This window comes from Ictidomys tridecemlineatus, chromosome 2, assembly GCF_052094955.1.
Source record: "Ictidomys tridecemlineatus isolate mIctTri1 chromosome 2, mIctTri1.hap1, whole genome shotgun sequence".
Classification (NCBI taxonomy): Eukaryota; Metazoa; Chordata; class Mammalia; order Rodentia; family Sciuridae; genus Ictidomys; species Ictidomys tridecemlineatus.
The window spans coordinates 1308868-1328947 of NC_135478.1; the positions used below are offsets into that span (position 1 = coordinate 1308868).

The 20080-nt window shown below is 59.5% G+C and overlaps 1 protein-coding gene and 2 long non-coding RNA genes across 4 annotated transcripts; 1 reads left to right on the forward strand and 2 right to left on the reverse strand.

Moving 5' to 3' along the window:
• Positions 1 to 1312: 1312 nt before the first annotated feature.
• Positions 1313 to 2812, reverse strand: LOC144371014 (uncharacterized). The gene is made up of 2 exons (XR_013431163.1): positions 2110 to 2812; positions 1313 to 1896 (listed from the first exon to the last, which is right to left on the reverse strand). It is a non-coding gene; the product is annotated as an uncharacterized LOC144371014 (long non-coding RNA).
• A 1003-nt stretch (positions 2813 to 3815) lies between these two features.
• On the forward strand, positions 3816 to 8537 carry LOC144371026 (uncharacterized). The gene is made up of 3 exons (XR_013431171.1): positions 3816 to 4311; positions 5515 to 5644; positions 6226 to 8537. It is a non-coding gene; the product is annotated as an uncharacterized LOC144371026 (long non-coding RNA).
• Positions 6744 to 19156, reverse strand: Mknk2 (MAPK interacting serine/threonine kinase 2). Of its 2 annotated transcripts, XM_078033165.1 has the most exons (14): positions 18999 to 19156; positions 18727 to 18861; positions 15134 to 15221; positions 14912 to 15013; positions 14737 to 14834; positions 12493 to 12572; positions 12190 to 12263; positions 11916 to 12020; positions 11748 to 11803; positions 11549 to 11644; positions 10916 to 11110; positions 10222 to 10386; positions 9246 to 9289; positions 6744 to 9015 (listed from the first exon to the last, which is right to left on the reverse strand). In XM_078033165.1, the coding sequence occupies exons 2-14, from the start codon at positions 18775 to 18777 to the stop codon at positions 8772 to 8774; spliced, it is 1398 nt and encodes a 465-aa protein (XP_077889291.1). In that variant the 5' UTR covers positions 18778 to 18861; positions 18999 to 19156; the 3' UTR covers positions 6744 to 8771. The 2 variants fall into 2 exon arrangements, with proteins under 2 accessions (XP_077889291.1, XP_077889294.1); XM_078033168.1 differs by lacking the exons at positions 18727 to 18861; positions 18999 to 19156 and adding an exon at positions 18468 to 18491.
• Between the last annotated feature and the right edge of the window lie 924 nt (positions 19157 to 20080).

Sequence of the window (20080 nt, forward strand, 5' to 3'; positions counted from 1 at the left end):
GGCTGCTGTAACACACTGTCACAAAGACAGGGGCTTAAAGCAACACACAGCTGCCCTTGCAGAGTGTGGAGGCCAGAGGTCCAACAGGGGCCTCCCTGGGCTAAATCTTGGTTCCTCCTGATGCCACAGGGAGGCCTCCTCCAGCTCCCGAGGCCCTGCAGCCCTTGGGTCCAGCCCCCTCCTCCAGCCCCAGAGCCAGCAGCACAATGTCTTTCAGGCTGTCAGACTCTGACCCTCCTGCCTCCTCTCATGAGGACCCTGTGGTGACCCAAGGCCCCAGTGACCCAGAATGACTCTCCATCTGAATTCTAAATCCATCTGTTGTGCCAAGTCCCTTCCACTATGTCGGCCCTGAGCTCTGGGTTGGACAGCTCGGGGGTGCTACTCTGTCCACCACAGGGAGACCGCGAGTTCTGTGTCCTGAGGGACCTTCTGAGATACAGTTGTGTCTGCTTGGAAACTCAGCCGTGTTCACTGAAGATCTGTGCAGATCCTTGTCTGAAATTTTACTTTCAAAGAAAAAGTCCATCCCACAGCTATATTACAGCTGGCTTCAAAAAAGCCTTTGGCGGTCCTTCTTCCTGTTGTGTGCTGGGAGGAGTTGTGTGTTGTTAGAAGATATTTTGCAGTGACTTTAACCTCATTTCTGGGCCCACTGAATGTTCCTTTCTTCCAGCCTTCTTGTCCATCTTTTAAAAGAATCGCTTGTCTTTCTGATTTATGTGTAGAGTGATTATTTAAGAAATAAAAAAAGGCCACGCAGCAGCTCAGGAGGCTGAGGCAGGGGGATCTCAAGTTCAAAGCCAGCCTCAGCGACTTAGCAAGGCCCTAAGCGACTCAGTGAGACCCTGTCTTAAAATAGAAAATGAAAAGGGCTGGGGAGGTGGCTCAGTGGTTAAGCACCCGGGGCTCAATCAGTCCCCGATAGCAAAAAAGAAAAGAAAAGAAAGAGGGAAGACGCTGGGCACAGAGTCCACGCCTGTCGTCCCAGCAGCCCGGGAGGCTGAGGCAGCAGGAGGATCTCAAGTTGGAGGCCAGCCTTGTAACCTTAGCGAGGCTCTCAAAATAAAGGGCTGGGAGCCTGGGGTTGTGGCTCAGTGGTGGAGCCCTTGCTAGCACGGGTGAGGCACTGGGTTTGATCCTCAGCACCACATAGAAATGATAAATGAAATAAAGGTATGTGTCCAACTACACTAAAAAGCATTTTTCAGGGCTGGGGATACAGCTCAGTTGGGGGAGTGCTTGCCTTGCATGCACAAGGCCCTGGGTTCCATCCCTGCACCGAAAGAAAGAAAGAAAGAAAGAAAGAGAGAGAGAGAGAGAGAGAGAATTTTTAATATTTATTTTTTAGTTCTCGGCGGACACAGCATCTTTGTTGGTATGTGGTGCTGAGGGTCGAACCCGGGCCGCACGCATGCCAGGCGAGCGCGCCACCGCCTGAGCCACATCCCCAGCCCCCTTTTTACTTTTTATTGAGACAGGGCCTGTAAGTTGCCGGGGTTGGCCTTCAACTTGAGATCCTCCTGCCTCAGCCTCTCTCGTCGCTGGGGTGATGGGCATGGCCACTGCACCTGGCCTGCAGCAGATTTTCTTTTACTTTTCTCCCTCGGTGCTGGGAATGGAACCCACGCTGCACCACTGGCGACATTAATTTTTAAAGGGTCATTTTGAGCGTCTCACCGGATCCTGGGACCACCCGGCCCGGCCGGTGGGCAGTGGCCTCTAGAGGGCGCACGTGCAAAGCCGCTCCCGGGAATTTGGATGCGGAGTCGCCACAGCACGGAAGGGGCACTCCCCCAGGGTGGGGCGTCATTTGTCTCCCTTGGGTCCTTCCCTGGCCTCCAGCTCAAGGACACTGGGACTGTCACAGAGGAATAGCATTCACCACCAAAATGCCTGGCATTGAGGAGATAAAAACAGAGGGTCAGCAAAAACTCAGCGGGAGGCCACAAGAGATGTGGGGCGGGGACGTGCCCAAAGGATGGCACTTCACCTGAGGGTTACTTTAAGCTGAAAGCATTTGAGCCCGACAGAGGCCTAACCCCCGGGGAGGCTGCGGGGCTTCCTCTGTGGGGCCTCCGGTGCAGAGCAGAAGCTCTCCAGCCTCACCTTTCCTGGGGGCTCCCTTCCCGCTTGGATATTCAAGGCGCGACTCGGGAGGCTGAGGCAGGAGAGTCACAAAATAGAGGCCAGCCTGGGCAATTTAAAGTAAGAAGGAAAGAGGGCTGGGGTGTGGCTTCGCGGTAGAACCTGGGTTCAGCCCCCAGTTTAAAAGGAACAACAGCGACAGCCGGGGACAGCTCAGCTCATTGCCGACTCATTGCCGAGCGAGGCTTCCGTCCCAGCACCCTGAAACAAAACGGGGAGAACAGTCAAGCCAAAAACATGGCCTCCACCCTCTCGGCCTTTGAATCTAGTGTCCCAGGTAGGAGACATTGAGAGGTGGTCCAGTTAGCTGCCCCAGTGCCCCTGAAGGTGGGGCGTCTCGGAGGGAGGCCTGGTCATGGGAGAAGGGCACACTGCCCCAACCCTGGGCACAGGGTCATCTCCACGGGGCTGCTCCAGGCTCCTCAGCACCTGGCTGGCTCTCCCCAGAGGAAGGCGGAAGCCGCAGTGTGTGCTAGGGCCTGGCTTCAGAGGTCCCCAGGTCGCCCTTCCTGGCCCTGTGTACTGTGGGTGATGACACCCTGACAGCAAGTGTCAGACAGGGGCCACCCCGGGGACCCCCGAGGCGGGACCCCACAACAGGACTTCCCTTTTAATTAATCTTTTCACGATGGAGGTTGAACCCAGGGGTGCTACCGCCGGGCTACCGCCGGGCTACAGCCCCCCCCCCCCCCCCCCCCGCGCCCTTTTTATTTTTTACTTTTTGAGGCGAGATCTCACTCAAGTGCCAAGGCTGGCCTTGAACTTGGGATGCTCCTGCCCCAGCCTCCTGGGTCTCTGGGATGACAGGCCTGGCCACTGTGCCAGACTCTCCCCACCTCTGTTCCTGGCTCCGCAGGACATCCACTCGGAGCCCCTGTGGGGCTGTTGCCACATCCTGGGAAAATTCCTTCTCTAGGTCAGAAAACAGTCCTGGGGCTGGGGACGTGGCTCAGGCGGTGGCGCGCTCGCCTGGCATGCGTGCGGCCCGGGTTCGATCCCCAGCACCACATACCAACAGAGATGTTGTGTCCGCCGAGAACTAAAAATAAATATTAAAAAAAAAAAAAAAAACAGAAAACAGTCCTGGGCCACCCTTGGCCAGCTGTCCCGCTGCCGCCCAGCTTGGCTGGTGTGGCCCCAGGGGGGTTCCCCCTTCAGGTTCCCATTGCCCCCAAGGCTGGCACCTACTTCACCTGGACTTGGGCACTCCTGGTGTCCCCGTGGGGGCAGTGTGACACTGAGGAGTACAAACACCTCATGTGGCTTCCTGGCCCCAGCAGGGCCACCTGGAGGTGTGACCTCGGCTTTCCAGCCTCCTCTGAGGGGTGGAGCTGCAGGTGCCCTGCAGGGGACTTTGGTGGCTTCTCCTGCTTCCCTTCCTCTTGTGAGTGCACCTGCCCTAAACAGGGTTTCCACACAGTGGACACGGGGCTGGGCCCCGCAGAAGGCTGGGTCCCCACTCTCTCCAGGCGGGACACCATAGGCCACAGTCCTTGAACCGCGGCGGTCCCTCAGCCCATCAGGGAGCTCTTACTCCTGTGGGGTGCTTCGGGGGCTTACCCTGGCTTTACCCCCTTCAGTACTGGGCTTGAACCCAAATGCCCTCTGCCATGGAGCTGGGCCTGGCCCCTGCTGCCCGGTCCTTTGCCCTCGGTGAGGATCCTGCACACGCACTCGCTCACAGTCACTGAGCCAGCCAGGGCCGCTCAGCTCTCCCCGGGCCAGCCCCAGAGCCCCGGGGCTCCCTGGCCGGCTGCCCTGACTCTTGCCAGGCCCGGGCCTGAAGTGCACAGATGTGCGTCTGTGCATGTGTGTGCAGGGGGCATGGCAGTGCCACATGCCAAGTCCCTGCCCTCCCAGGTGGCACCACGTCCTGCCCGCCCTGCCTGGCCATGCCGCTGACCGCTCCCTGCCCCCTGCCGTCTGCCAGGAACAGCTTGTCCAGCGAACTTGCTCTAGATTTTATTTTTGTGGTTTCTTCTCAGCCAGCCCAGCCCGCCCTCTTCCATGACTGGTTCTCCTGAGCAGTGGCAGGAAAATCCTGGAACTGGAAGAAGCTGGAGCCGCTTCCAGGATGGGTGACCAGGGCCACCCCAGTGTCCCTGGCCAGTCCCCACCTCCAGGTGCCGGGATGCAGCCAGCACTTGCCTACATCTCAGCCAGGTAAAGGGTGTGGGCCTGCTGCGTCTCTTCCTGCCCAAATCCCATCATGCTCCCTGAGTGCTCTGGAAGACTGGGCCATGCCAGAGTCAAGGCCGGATCAGGGAAACTGGATGCTGCGTTCACAGAAACTCTGTGATCCTCACAAACTTTCTGCAAACCTAAAGCTTTCTTTTTTTGACACTGGGGATTGACCCAGCAGCACTCAACCGCTGCGCAACACCCCAGGGCCTCACTGAGATGCTTGGGGCTAAGCACTAAGTCACTAAGTTGCTGAGGCTGGCTTTGAACTTTGAGCTGCAGGGATCAAAGGTGTGCGTCACCGTGTCCAGCCCTGTATTTTTTCTTTCAATTTTATTTAAAAAATGAAGCCTAGCTGGGCACAGTGGTGCATAAGTCATCCCAGCAGCTCAGGAGGCTGAAGCAGGAGGATCGCAGATTTGAGACCAACCTCAACAACTTAGCAAGGCCCTAAGCAACTTAGTGACATCTCAAAAAATAAAAAGGGATGGGGATGTGACTCAGTGGTCATAGACCCTGGGTCAGTCCTCAGTACTAATACATAGATAAGAAAGAACCAGAACACAGAAAGGCCATACATGTCATCTCCATTGACAGATGTCGAGAAAAAGCAAGTCCAGAGACAGGGCGTGGATCGTGGTGTGGGGCTGGGGGTGACTGCTCATGGGAATGGGGTGTACTGTAGGGATGTTGAGAATGTCTGGAATCAGAGGTGGTGTTTGTACTAGAAGATACACACTTTGTTATTTTATTATTAATTTTTGTAGTGCTGGGGACTGAACCCAGGGGCCTTTACCACTGACATACCCCGAGGTCCTGCTGGAGACAAAGTCTTGCTAAATTAATTGCTGAGGCTGGCCTCAAACTTGTGATCTTCCTGCCTCAGCCTCCCAAATTGCTGGGATCACAGGCATGCGTGATCATGGCAGGCTTGAAGGGCACACTTTATTTTTAATTTTTTTCGTTACTTGGGATTGAACCCAGGACACTTTACCATTGAGTTACAGCCCAAGCCCTTTTTAATTTTTATTTTGAGACAGCGTCTCAATAAATTGCTTAGGGCCTCCGGAAGTTGCAGAGGCTGACCTTGAACTCGCGCCCTTCTGTTCCAGCCTCCTGAGCCACTGGGAAGTGTGCACTTTCTTTTTTTTTTTTTTAACATTTATTTATTTATTTTTTTCTTAGTTCTTGGCGGACACAACATCTTTGTTGGTATGTGGTGCTGCTGAGGATCGAACCCGGGCCGCACGCATGCTAGGCGAGCGCGCTACCGCTTGAGCCACATCCCCAGCCCCGAAGTGTGCACTTTCAATGGGTAAGTGTTACGTGTGAATTTTATCTCAGTAAGGCCTAGCTGGGCGCGTGGTGCCCGGTTCATCCCAGCGGCTCTCAAGATACGACATGAAGGATGGGGCGCAGCTCAGGGTAGGGCGGCTCTGCTTCAGTCCCCAGCGCCACAAACATTAAGAAAAAGAAAACCTGCAGGGGCTCCCCACTGTCCTGGGGCTCAGCCTCCCCAACGCCTGGGCACACCGCCACTGCTCTCCCCCTGCGGGTCTGCAGGCGCCAGTTTCTTCCTCTTTTCACGCCTGCCTCTCGCAGCCCTGCTGCTGGGAGCTCAGGACCCCAGCCAGCACCCCACTGGCTGGGGCCCCTTCCTGACACATAGCCACGCCTACCAGATAAGCCACACCTCCCCGCCCCGCCCCCAGGTCCTTCGGTGATGAAGTCAGTAACTGGCCTGGCCGGCTGGGCTTTGTGGGGCCCGCATGTGACCACACCTGGCTGCTCTCAGACCCCTGACTGCACGGGTCTGCAAGCAAGGCACGCAGCGGTCTGGGTGGAGCTGGACTCTACCCCTGGGCTTCACTGTCTGCCCTGTGCTCCCTCCTCCAGGAAGCCCTCCCTGACTTCTGCATCCCCCTAAGACCTGCAGACACCCCTGGTCAGTCCAGCTCACCTCCTCTGCCCCTGATGCCGGTACAGAGGCTGCATGCAGCAAGAATTCGATTACAGCTAAGGGGCTGGACTTCAGAGGAGGGCACTGGCCACACTGGGAGGGTTTGAATTCCTGATGCTGTTAGATCACGTACAGGGGTAGCTGCCATGGTCCACCTGTGCGAGGACACCATGTGCTGTCCCCTCCTACACCTGAGGGTGCTCTGAGACAGGTCACCTGCAAGGGCTTCAGCTGCCATGTTACAAAGAACCCCAAGGCACGGGGGGAGGCCACCGTCACCGCGTGGGCGACTCAGGTCAGCTTTGGGGTGCCCAGTCCCTCCTTCCGGGGGAGGCTGGAAGAGCCTGGCCTTGCCTTTGACGCCCCGCCCTGGTGGAGAGGACGAGGCCTGCTGCCGCTCCAGGTTCCGCTCTCCTGCGCGGCCAGGGGCAGAGTGCCGGGTGCAGGCAGGGGCCATTTTTCACGGTTTTTATTAAATCCTTACAAAACAGAATACAAAATTCTGGCATTGACAGTTGGTGTAAAGGAAAACTTTCGAGCTCAATCGTTCACCTGGTACAATGGAGTTAAAGTGCTTGGATGTCTTCGCCCCACTTTCTCAGTTTTGAGTTCTTCCGCGTCTTGAGCCTCTGGACTTGGTCAGCGGCCAGCCCCCTTCCCGGCGCCGGGAGCGGGTCAGGGGTCGCTCCCGACCGTCGCTCATTCACAGTAGCGGCTCTAACCAGTCCTCCGGTGGCGGCGTGGAGGCAATGGGGAAGAGGAAGTGACAGGCCCCTCTCTGGGGAGGCTCGCCAGCTGCTGCTGGCCTTCCACGCGAGGCGGCCAGGCAGAGTCCCCAGAGCAGGCAGCGCTGCCACCAGCGAGGATGGGGCGGGGCCGGGCGGCTCCCCACCCCTCCCGGCTCTTTGGAAAGGTCGGTCCACAGATACAGAAGGGCAGAGGATGGGGCAGGACGTCGCCCCCCGCAGGCCAGACTGTGACGCCGGTAAGGGGCTGGGCAGTGTCTGAGCCCCCTCCGGCGAGGCCCCTCCAACATTCAAGTATTCTTCAACGGGGAAGCAAGTCAAATGATGGTTTAAAAAAACTAACTAAATGTGACAAACGATCCTGACCACGGATTCGGAGGCCAGGGGGCTTGCCCAGTCCCTGCCCCAAGACACCTGAGCAGGCCTGGACTGGCCAGGCAGTAGCCCAGCACCCCCGCTGCTGCCCCCCTGACCAGCAGGGCTGCACTGCACATAGAAAATGGGAACTGGTATTGCATAGAAGTTCACGGCCAAGGACCCAGCGGCAGACCCCAGGCCCACAGCCGGCTGGCCAGGCGCAGTGGGTCAGAGCTGGGGGGGCACCCAGCAGCCCCTCCCCGGCCATTCCTGGTTGCCCCAAGGGAGGCCAAGCTGTGGCCGTTTTCCTGAAGGTGGGCACACTCAAGTCGCTGCCCTTGGAGGTGGGGGATGGGAGGGATTTGGGGTACCCCTGGGTCTGGCCCCAGCTCTGGAGATGGGGGTGTGTGACAGAGCTTCCAAAGGCCAGACTGAGGGCCAATGTGGGGCAGGACATGGGCATAGTCAGACTGAGCCCTGAGAAGGGGCACTCAGGTGCCCTGGGGGTTAGGAGACACCTTGGGACCCCACATTGGCTGATGGGCACCTGTCCTGCCCCTCACCCACCTTGGTGGAACCGGCTGGGGGCAGATTGTTGATCAGGCTCCAGCTTCAGTCCCGGGGGAGTGGGAGGGAGCAGTGGGTATGTCCCCGTGCCAGCTGCAGTTGAAGGTCAAGGTCAGAGACCAAGTTCAGCTGGCAGGGATCCACTCAGACAGCTTGGGAAGGAGCCCCGATTGTCAGCTCTCAAAGGACAGGGCGGGTGGGCAGGCGAGCTCGGGCTGGGGATCTAGTGCTGCCCCCCTACTGGAACCCCAGCCCTCCTTCCACAAGTGAGGCCCTTGCCCCCGCCAGGCTGCAGGGGTGCCCCGGGGGGAAGCAGTGAAGGGGCTTCTGCTCGTCCCTGAAAATACTGAGGGTGGGGAGGGATGGGCGGGGCCCTGTGCATCCCCCCAGCACTCAGAGATGGCAGACTGGCTGGAAGCAGGCGATGGGGGAGGCGGCCGGGGCACAGGCGCCTGGTGGGGCACAGAGACCTTCACAGTACCGGTGAGCATCACGGGCAGGTGCAGGAGGGGCTCGCCCGGCCACAGCCCTCCGCTCTCCTCCCCGGGGCACTTGCTTTGCTTATAACACCGTCAAAAGGAAGAAAAAAACAAACAAAAACAAAACAGAAAAACAAAAAATGGGAGGGGAACGAGGGGAAGAAGGAAAAAAACCAACAGCAAAAACCTTCTATAAAACACCCCCAGCTGGGCGAGCCCGACACGGCCAGAGCAGAGGGAGGGCAGCCCCTGGGCCCTGACTAGCCACAGCGCCAAAGCCTTTTAGGTCTGATGGGAAGGGGGTGACCTATGTACAGAGAAGGGACTGGGGGGTCACACGTGGTCCCCCACAAGGACCACGGGGGCGGTGGACAGGCTGGCTCTCTGCCGCCGCTGGGCCAGCTTGGACTCCGAGGGCGGGGACAGCTGCAGGCAGCGTGAGGTAGGTCTGATGACAACAGGCGGGCCCTGCCCCGAGGCCTCTTCTTCAGCCTCATCCTCCTCTCGCTGAGCCAGCTGCCGGTTCATGGCGATGGCCTCGGCTGCGAAGGACGTGAGGTCTTTGGCACAGCTGTTCCTGTGGGACAGGGTGGGAGCCATCTACAAACACACATCCTTCCCTGTTTCCTCCAGTGACCCAGGGGGGCTGTGTCGACCCCCGCCCCACACCTTTGGGCCCCTCCGAGTGCAGGATCCCAAGCAGGACCTATGTGAAGTGCTTAGGTGTCCATTCCCGGCTCAAAGAAACTCTTCAGTTTTTAACTGAATATTTAACCCCCCAAGTCCCCAACCCACTGGTGGCCTCACCTCTGCAGGACCATGGGCGTGGGCAGGGTGTTCTCTGGGGCACACTGCAATAAGACAGCAAACTCAGGGCTGGAAAGCAGATGGGACCAAACAAGACCCATCCCAAGGTCCCCAAGGGCTAATGGGGGTCCTGTCAAGGGAAGCTCCAGGTCCATGCCCCATCACCTGGACACTTCTTGAGAGACCAGGAACACAGCTGGATGCCCAGTGCATCAGACACCCCTCCCCCTCCCATGCTCCAAGGAACCTGCAGCTCTGAGCCAGGGTGGGGGTGGGGATGAAGCAGAGATCCACCAGTGCGGGGCAGGAGGGCCAGGGGCTCCAAATAAACATCCCTCCTGACAGAGTGTCCAGCCCAAACCCACCCCTAGCCCCCCACTGCCTTCTCAGCTCACAGGTTTCTGGATGCTCCTGGAAGGGGTTTGGAGCTGCCCCTTGATTACGGAATTCCAAGGGACCCCAGTTTCTGGCACTCTGGTGGTCTTACTCTCTTGGGGTATTGCTCAGCTCTGATGACCTCTGACCTAGAGAAGTGCCTGGCCCTTCCCAGATTGAAGGCCCATCCTAGAGTGGGCAAAAGGATGGGCCCTGGACTGTAAATGGCAGGTGGAGAGTCTACCTTGGCTGGGCTGGGCTCTCTCCTGGGGCTGCTGCCCACCTGTCCCTTGGCTGATCCCTGCTTGGTGCACTGTGGCTCCCTGTGGCTCTTGAGCCTAGGGCCCACCAGGCCAGGAATCTCTGAACAGCTGCTCCTGTGAGCCCCTTGCAGGGCTGCCAGGGAGGCAGTGGGATTTCCGCTAAACCCCGTGGCCTAGGACTGCAGTGTGGCCCAGGAGACACAGACCTACTCCTGCAGCTCAGGGTGGCCGTGCTGAACCCTCTGGGTATCAGATACTTGTTGTGAGACTCCCCCTTATCCATTGGAGGAAGGTTCAGATCAGGGAGCTGGTGTCCCCTCCCAGGCCCTGGGGCTCACCCCTTGCACCCAGGGGTGCTGCAGGACTTGGGCAGCGCTCAGCCTCTGCTTGGCATCACGGACAAGCAGCTTGGAGATGAGGTCTTTGGCGGCGAAGGAGATGTGGGCCCAGTCCTTGTCTGGGAATTCATACTTGCCCTCCTGGATGCTCTCAAACAGCATGTTCTACGGGAGGGGTATGATGATCACTGGCAGCCCACAAGGACACCTGTCACCCCAGTGGGCAAATCTGGATGCCAGAGACTGGCAGCCCTACCAGGGTCCCCAGAACCCACTACAGGCGAGGGTGCTGGACCAGCCACCTGGCATGCAGGGTGGAGGACTGGAGAGGGCCCAGGCCCTAATTCCAGTGACTCGCTGGGAGCTCTGGGGCCAAAGTAAAGTGAGGGACAGATGCCTGGAGGGAACCTGAACACTGTCTAGGGTGAAGCCTGATTCACAAAAGGCAGTTCAGGGAGCCTGGCCCTGGGGACAAAAGGTCATGAATAATGACCCTCACACCATGGACAAAAGGCCCAACCACAAACTTCGCACCAATTCTCAAATCCTCAGCTCTGACCAGTGTGTCTGTCTCCTCCCATGGGCTAGGGAACCCAGGACGCCTGACACTACCCTGCAGACCCAATCAGGGACAGATGCCTGGGGCACAAGGGTAGCCCCTAGGAAGGAAGGGGCATCCAGAGCAGGGGGATACCTGACAGGCAGGGCAGGCCTCCCCACGGTCCCAGCCACAGTCACTGCCACAGTGGCCCACGAATGGCGGGTAACCGCTAAGCAGGATGTAGAGGATGACACCCAGGCTCCACAGGTCGCAGCGCTTGTCGTAGATGCTGGCCTCCTCACTGAAGGCCTCCACCACCTCTGGGGCCATGTACTCTGCAGAGCCGCACTGCCAGGCCAAGAGGGTGTGGTCAACAGACCCACCCGCCCCACAAAACCCAGCCAATCAGAAGCTGCTGCTAGAGCCTGCTCGGGCCCCATCAGCAGGTACCCGCCTAGCCCCACCTCCGCCCACCCGAGGCCCCGCCCCATCCATAGCCTGCCAACCAGCAGCTGTGGCTGGAGCTCACCCCGTCCAATCAGCAAGTGCCCAGAACTGGACTGGCACTGCCCTGCTTCATCAGGTGAAGGGAATCTGCCCCGCCCCGGCCCCGCCCCTGTGGCACCCCACCCCCCGCAGCCAATCAGCAGTTGTTGCTAAGCGGAAGCCGGCTCCAGGGAAGGTAGCCGGACAGGAGCTGTGGAGCCGGCCCAGGCACCTGGAGGTTTCGCAAGCTTGCGCACCAAGCCCTTCCCTGCGCGCCCATGGGGCGCCCTTAACTCTCACCGGGGTAAGCAGCTCTGGGGTGGAGATGGGGGAGCAGTCCCCGTTGAGTTTGATGCCACTGCCCAGGTCGAAATCGCAGATCTTTACAGGAGAGACCTGGAGGACCACCAGAGGGCTGTGGGAGGGGTCCAGCCCTGGCAAGCAGAGAAGGACACTCCCAAGGGTGACCCCACAGGACCCGGGTGGGGGCTCGCCTCACCTGGTTGGGGTGCTCACAGAGGATATTCTCGGGCTTTAGGTCCCTGTGGGCGATGCCTGAGGGAAGTGGAGTAGGGGGTTAGGGGTGGAGGCATCTCCCCGGGAGTTCCAGGCAGGTAGAAACCCCAGACCTGCAGTCTGCAGGCACACAGTCAGCCCCACCACCCACCTTTGTTGTGCAGGAAGTCCAAGGCGCTGGCCACATCCTGCACCACCACACTGGCCTCCAGCTCGTTAAAGTGTCGCCGCTTATGGATGTGACTCAGGATGGAACCTGGGGTAAGGCCATGCCAAGGGAGGACATGGTCACTTCCAGGTCCCTGCGCTAATGTCTAGCGCCCACTTCCACCTGAGAGGCTCCTCCTGGTGTCCTGGATTCCCCATCCCTAAAGATGCAGCTGGAAATGTCTCCCAACACTCCCCAACCAGGAGCCCCTACCTACCACCTCGCATCTTCTCAAACACCAGGTAGAAACGATCCTCCTCCTCAAAGAACTCGATCAGCTCCAGAACATTCCTGGGGTAGGGGCAGAGGAGGAGCTGAGGCTTCCTGAGGCCCCTGAGCACCCGTGTCTAGCCTAGGAGGGACAGCCCTCCCATGCCCACCAGGACCTGTCTGCAGCCTGCCACTGGACCCACCCAGTGCCTGGTCAGCATCCTGCTTGCGGTGATTTGGCGCTTGGGCCCATTTATCCATGGAAAGATGACTCAGGGACTGGCACTGTGGTGAGGGCAGGTCACTTTACCTGTGTCCCTGGCACTGGTAGAGCATCTCCACCTCCCGGAACACCCTACTGCGAATGTGGCCTGGCTGCTTCTCGATGATCTGAAACAGGTGGGGAGACACATACCACCTGGGTGAGCAGGACAGACAAGCCCCCGGCAGAAACCTGCCCTGAATGCTGCCTGAAATTCCACCATCAGAGATCAGACCCCTCCCCTCTGGAAACGAGAGCTCTCCTACGTGGCCCAGAAGTTGCTAGAAGTCAGGACTGCGATGTCAGCACAGGCAGGAGGTACGGTGCCACCTCAGCCAGCAGCACCAGGGGAAGGAAAGACAAGTGGGGGCAGCTCTCTGCCCAAGTCTGCGGGCCTGACTCACATCAGGAGCTTGGGCCTACAGGATATCTGAGGGGGGCGCTGGGACAAGTTGGCCAGCCACAGTTCTCTGCTCCCAGACGGCCGGTTCCCACATGACCCATGGAACTAGGGAGGCCTCTGGCACCTGGCTGCCAGCCCAGCCAGTCCCATTTGCCATGCGGCTGCGCAAGTCCTGCCTCCCTGGCTTTGTGCCAGACTGGGCAGATGGCCCCACGAGCTCCAGAAGCCTGTGTCTTTCAGGCCAGCCCTGGTCAGCCTCCTAGCCAATAGTTGGTCCAGCCTCCCAGGACCCCAGAGCCCTGGGAAGTCAGCCCACAGTCTGTAGCCTACGCCCTCTCCTCCTATTAGCTTAAAGGGCTGGAGGGTTCTGCCTCTGCAGGTACCTAGCCATATCTGCTGTCAGAGAAGTGGGGTCAGAGGTGCTTGGCAGCGATCCCCAGTTCCTGCTGGGACTCTCTCCCCAGGTTAGACACCCAAGCTCCTCTCACTGGGTGAGTAGACGCTGGGTGACCTCACATGCCCAGAGCTGTCTCCCACTACAGCCGCTGGCTGGGGGAGAAACTAAAGGGCACCAACAGCTAGTGTACTGTCCCACATGTCTAGTGACAAACACACCTGTCCCAGCAAGAGGTCTCAAGAGACATCACTGTTACTCAATCCAGTGCTGAGTGCCAAGTCCAGAGGGTAGGGTACTCCCCAGGTTCTGGACTACATTGAACCTCATCCTGTCCCCTGGGGAAGCGAGCTAGAACTCCCACTTTACGGAGGACAGTGCAGTCCCTCCTGGCAGGGATCCCTTGCACTGTGCCCACAGAGTGGGACATTCCCCAAACTATCCGAGGGCAATCTGGCTACTCTGCCCCACCCAGCCTGAGTCCCAGTATTTCCTGCTTCCTGTGCCGACACCTCCTCCTGCCACTGCAGATTTCAAAACAGCCTTGACACTATCACCAGGAAGCCCCCTGGGCTCCCCAAACCCTCTGGGTCATGGCAAGGCACTGGGGAGGCAGTCAGGAGCCACCAAAAGGCCACACAGTGTGACTTGGGCTACCTACCCTGTTTTGATCCTCGCACCATGCCAACAGCCTCCTTTAACTTCTCCTAGACAAGGTTCCTACCTCCCTGTTCAAATGGGATGACCAATTCTCCTCTTCTTCCTCCTCAGGCTCCTCCTGAGCCTCAGATGCAGAAGCCACTGGCAGGGCCTGGATGTCCACTAGGGTCTACAGGCTTCTAGCCTACTTGCCAGGGAGCACCTGGCCCTCCTCCCTGGGCAGGCAGCCCTGTTGTGACCCCGCCCAGCCCAGGAGCCGGATGTAGAATCACGAGGAAAGCCTGAAGGCTTCTCAGAACACAGGGTCTGGCCAGTCAGCCTTGCCAGGTTCCAAGGCCATGCCAGGGCCTCATCTGGACTCTGCTTCCAGACCTCTTGGACATACCCAGAGGAATTGGGGGAGAGGGAAACACAGGAAGCTCTCGTGGACCTGCACTGGGTTTCCCCAAGTGCAGAGCCCCCATGCTGGGCCCCAGACACTGCACCCTTGCCTTTCCGTCCTTATAACCAATCCACTAAGTGCTTGTGGTGCCTGGGGTGCTGAGGGCTGGGTGCGAGGCCTGCAGCAGGCCAGCATGGCCTCTGCCAAAGCCTCCAGTTCATGGCAGCAACGCTTGGGCTCTTGGTTCCTGGGTGAGGGTAGAGGGGCCAGCCCTCACTGTCATTCCCAGCGAGACGTGAGGGCTGAGCTAGATTCCCAGGGGCGGCCTGCACTGCAGGGCCCCGGGCCATGTTTAGACACTGGTTTTCCCCAGGCTGTTGGCTAGAGCTGGAACACCAGCCAGGCCCTGGCCAGTAGTGCGAGCAGCCCTGGGGGCAGCGGGGAGAACCTCACCTTGACTGCATACTCCTGGTTGGTGATGAGGTTGACGCAGGTCTGCACGCGGGCGTGGGCCCCTTCCCCGAGCACGTCCTCTTGCAGCTGGTAGACGTCTGGGGAGCGGCGGGGAGGGGTGAGGACGGTGGCTGGTGCCAGCTCCCCAGCACCCTGCGCTGGCTGCCTCACTCACCTTCAAACCTGCCTGAGAAGCTGTCGGTGGCACGGCATCGCTTTTTCTTCTTGCCTCTCTTCTTGGCATCTGGGATGTCGATGGGCTGGCTTGTGGGCATGTCTGTATGGGGAAGGCCAAGGGCTCAGAAGGGTGCTCCCTGCCTAACCCACCTTCCCACAGGGCAGCCCTCACCCTTGTACAGGGGTAACTCAGTGCCATGCCTGCCCTCTTGGCCCTTACCAGGGCGGGCCTCACACTGCGGGCTGAAGTCCGAGTCCGCGTGGTGGGCTGCGTCTAGGGAGAAGGCCAGCTCGAAAGGATTCTGCCCCTGTAGAGGACAGGAGAGAGGAAAGCACTCAGGCCTGGGTGACCATAGCCCCTAGTACATGGAACTACTGACCCAAATGTCAACAGTGTCAAGGCAAGAGACTTTGGGTGCCCAGCACAGAAAAAAAATCTATCACATCCCTACTCACACTAGAAGTGAGTGCACACCGGATGGGCCGGGGAACCCAGCCTCCCGGACTGACTTGTATGCAGCATCCTAGGGCCTCAGCAATGCATCTGACCATGGGGTGCAGTTTCTCAGGGGTCCATGTGATCACCTAACTCAGGGAGCCTCCCCAGGAAACACTGAGTGATATCTAGGGACACTCATGGCTGTGGCTACTGGAGGAGCTCCTGGCATGGAGTTGGTGGAGGCCAGGTTGGTGCTCAGTACTCCACAGTGCCCAGGACCCCACCTCGGAGAGGGATCCAGACCCAAGGTCCACATGCATATGGGAGAAGCTTTGTTTTTGTCTGACCATGAGGAACCGGGCCTTCTACCCCCAGCCCAGGACTGAGTCATAGACGGACCCAAGCCATGTCCTGTGCCTCAGTCTGCTCATCCCCAAAATGTGGACAATCTCCCCAGACACATGACCTCAGCGCTGACCTTGGGGACAGGGCTGTGAGGATCAAAAGCAGCTAGGCAGTGGTAAGGCAGGAGCCGCCAGGCCGGACTTCCAGCTTGTTCTCCCATGATCCCCAGGTTGCATCCGAGGACATGAGCCCTACATGGGTTAAGGCCATTTCTGGCCCTTCTGCCATTACACAGATCTCACCCTCCACACCTGTGCTCATGCGCTGTGCTGCCTGGAACACCCTCCCACAACTGCTCTGTGCATCCTATCTCCTGAGTACCATCAACCCACCTTGGGAAACAAAGCACCACACCTGTGGGTGGCCAGAGTCCAGCTGAACTGCTCTGGCTCCAGAAGCTTATAGGGACATGGGAAGGAGTTGCCAGGCCTTGGCTAGTCCACAGTCTCCACTGTCTAGGTCAGCCTGACACCCCTGGAGGGAGCCCCCTCAGCCTTGGTACCAGCTAAGAAGCCCACCCCTTTGGGGAGGAGCCATTGAATGCCAGGATTCAAATTCAGCCAAGTGCTTGGGTAAGAGACAGAACAAGGACAGGAGAGAGAGTCTAAGTCCCTGGTCAGGGAAGATGGATGTCACAGAAGCCTCTTCTTGGTCCCCAAGCAGAAGACTATTGGAACAAATGTCTCCACAGAATGGATGGTCCAGTTCTAGACTTAAGTCCCCTACATGAGGGGCAGGCCTTGCAAGCTGGGGAGTTTGAGGATCTACCAGGTTGCCTTGTAAACTAGCTCTCATTTAGTCCCCACCACCTTGAAAACAGGCAGCAGGCAGCATGGGCCATGACATGTGTGCCGAGTAATGCTAACATAGGTGCAAGGAGACCTGGGCCAAGTTACTGCCCCTTTCTGGGCCTTGAGACCACTGGGCAGGGCTCTGACAGGAGGGTCATCTGGTAGAGAAATCACTCCAGGAGACTAAGGACCCTGAAGTAGAAAAGGCAACCAGAGGCCAGGAAGCCGCCTGGCACAGAGAGGCAGTGGGTGGGAATGAGAAGCAAGCACTGGCCCTCCCTGCCTCCCCACCCATCCTGCCCTGGCAGAGAGCTGATAGGCCGGCAGGAGAAGGGGGCACCCCGCCAGCCCGGCAGGGAGGCAGGCACACGCATCTAGCACGCAGCGTTCTTATAAGGCTCCTGCACAGAGGCACCCGGGGCTCAGGGCAGCCACCACACAAGGGGGCAACTAGAAGGAAGGGTGGACCTGAGTCTCCAGGTCAAAGGAGTCATGGCACCTGCTCCCTGACCATTGTCAGGGTAAGACAGGAGAGGCAGGAGTGTAAGCCTCTGGCCTTCTCTGATCATGGTCCCCATGTGCTAGCCACAGCCTCCAACTCAGAAAGGCTGAGACAGATGAGGTGGCCAGAGCCACACTGGTGAGGGACAGGTCTGCTGGGGCCAGGACGTGATACAGACACCATGTGCTGGGGACCCTGGCATGATCTAGTCCCTCCACATTTGCACTTAAAATGAAAAAAACAGGGCTGGGGATGGGGCTCAGTGCTCACCTAGCACACCAAGGCCGTCAGTTCAACCCCGACACTCCCCAAAAAAGAGTAAAATCACCTGAAAAGGCCTGGCCGATGTGCCTCCCTGCTGAATGGCAAGGGTTACAGGAGAGGTGAGGTGGGGTTGTGGAAGGAGATCCTCCAACGGAGGGCCCCTCTAGTCACAATCAGGACTGTCAAACAGGAGTCGCCACACTGGGGGCTACTACAGTCCTAATTCCTAGCAGGGCCGTCTGACAGTCCTGGCAGTGTGGGTCTGGCTACGGGCCTCCAGTCAGCAGGCCTTGGCAGGAGGCATCCAGAACCATCCAGAAAGCTCAGGTTTGCTACAGCTGCCTCACTGGCCCCTTGCGCTGACCCCATTTTGACTCATACCCTGCCCCATGAGGGGAAAGACCACTGTAGGTGACATCTCAGAATGACCAGTCCCGGACACTCCCAACAGGCCATGACCATGGCTGCCCTAGAGGGAAACAAGGATGACAGGCAATGTGGGGCAGGGGTGGGGCAGCTGGCCAGGGACACTGGCTGGACTGGGAATTCTTCACTAGGCTCTGAATGCTCCTCCCACACTGGTGTGGGTGCCTTCCTACCCACACCACACACACGTTCTGCCTTCTCTACCGGGCAACAGGTCCCTGCCCAAGGAAGCCCAAGGAAGCCATTACATAACCAGGCCTGCGGGGTGGGGCGGGCAAGCTGACATCACTGCGTCCCCTGGGCCAGGCCCCACAGGGGCCCCTGCCCAGCACCTGCCCTCCTCACCGCCCCCAGATTCGCTCATCTGAGACCAGGACTCAGCAGCCGCAGCCACCACTGGGCCTCTGCTGAAACTTCCCACTCCGACAGGAAATAGTGCTTGGGTCTGGGGTGTCTGGGAGGGGTGTCCAATCCACTCCTCCATTTCACAGGCCATCTGGAGGTGGCAGCCAGAGGCAATGACCTGGCCAGGAATTTCTGGAGGAAGATTCCCAACAGCCAAACAAAGGTGGAGATGAGACTCTGGCCTGCTGACCCCCTCTGACCGACCGACGCACAACCAGCTGAGGTTTGCAGTGGGCACCAGCCGGGCCAGGGATTCTAGGAGGGACTACACTCAACCTAGAGCACTGGGCTGTGGACTGCTGACCACCCGCCCAGCACACACCTGGTTAGGACTTGCGGGGGCCACAGAACCACTAGGCAGAAGACTCTAAGCAATTCCTGGGGTTCCTGGAAGAGACCCCGCAAATCGCAGCGAGGAACAGGGCCTGGGCCTTCTGACCACCCAGTCCAGCGCACACCCTTTTGGCGGTACCCCCAAGCACAGGCAGAGGACCCCGCATAAGCTTCCGGGGTGAGCTCTGACCCCACCGGCTACTCCAGTGGTCCAAGCGGCAGCGCCCCCAAACCGACCCGGCCCTCACCTTGAACGAACGGTGGAAGCCCTGAAGTTCGGCTGTTTTCTTCTGCACCATCTTCCGTCCGGGCCCCGCCAGCGGGGGAGGGGACACAGGGCCCGGGGGGCGGCCCGTGGGCGGGGGGCGGCCAGGGAGGGGACCCTGCGGGCGGAGCAGACAAAGGGAGGGCGGTAAGCGGTGGCGGCCGGCCCGCAGGGAGCGCGGCCGGCTGGAGGCGGCCGGGACTCCGTGGGGCCCGTTCCTCGCGCCCGGGTTGAGGTCCTCCAGGCCGCGCTCACCGGGGTCGGGCTCGGGCCGGGGCCGCAGTGCCACCGACGCCCGACGTCGAACAACCCGGACCCCGCTCCGCGGACCGCGCGGGGAACAGCGCCGCCACCGCCGCCACCGCGGACTCCTCCGCCTGGGCCACCGCCGCCGAGAGGAGCCGGGCGCGCCGCCGCCGCCGGCGCTTTTATAGGCCCTGCCCGGCCTGGCCCCGCCCCCACTCAGGACACGCCCCCCAGTGCAGTGAGGTGGAGCGTGGAGCAGTGCGGCTGCGCGCTCTAGGAGCGGGCGGCCCCGCGCCGGTTCTCCCGCGTGCGCTTGCGCAGTCCGCGTATGGCGCTGAGGGTCGGGGGAGGGGCTGCTATCGCAGAACCCAGGCAGGCTTCCTGGTGGCGTCAGCTTGCGTGGACCTGCCTTAAGCTGCTTGAAGCTTGAGGTCCAGCGAAACTCTGGCAGTGACCGGATCCTTCTGTCTGGCCCCGTGCAAGGCAACACCCCTAACCTTAGCAATGCCCCTGCTGTGCAACCTGCTATGACTTTCTCTTGCCAGTTCCTTGATGCTCCGAAACTGACCCCCTTGCACAGTCCCACCAGGATTACCCCAGCTGGGCCACTTCCAGCCAGGAAGCAGGCACCTCCGGTTGTTGGCAGAGAAGAAGATGTGGGGACTGGGGTCTGTTAAACAGCATATCAGGGAGGAGTGGGAAGGAGCTGCTGGGGTGCAGGAGGCCGGGTCCAGAGGTAAAACCCAACCAGACCAGTAGAATCCACCCCTGTCCTTGCACCTTGCCCCTCTTGAGGTCCCTGCCTTAGGCACTGAGGGGCTTCGCCAGCTGTGATCCCAGCAGTCCCTCCTCTCCGACCCGGTCTTGTCCCTCCAGAAGCCTCCACCACCTCTCTCTGCTGGTCCTAACCAGGCCCAGAGCTCAGAGATGCTGGAGCCCACTGACCTGAAGTTGGATGGGCCCCTTCCCTGCTGGGCAGCCTCTGTTCACTGCCCTCCAGACCCCAGCTAAAGCCACAGGGGCATTTGGAGGAACCTGCAGGGGGCTCTCCAATCCGTCCCACCATCCCCAGCGTTGATGTTCCACAACTG

Excerpts from the sequence above, each read along its gene's own strand:
- Mknk2 (XM_078033165.1), bottom strand. The coding sequence starts at position 18,777 with ATGGTGCAGAAGAAAACAGCCGAACTTCAGGGCTTCCACCGTTCGTTC. Across the intron at positions 12,264-12,492 it reads TACCAGTGCCAGGGACACAG|GAATGTTCTGGAGCTGATCG; the intron begins GTAAAGTGACCT and ends CCCCTACCCCAG. Across the intron at positions 12,021-12,189 it reads GTTTGAGAAGATGCGAGGTG|GTTCCATCCTGAGTCACATC; the intron begins GTAGGTAGGGGC and ends GCCTTACCCCAG.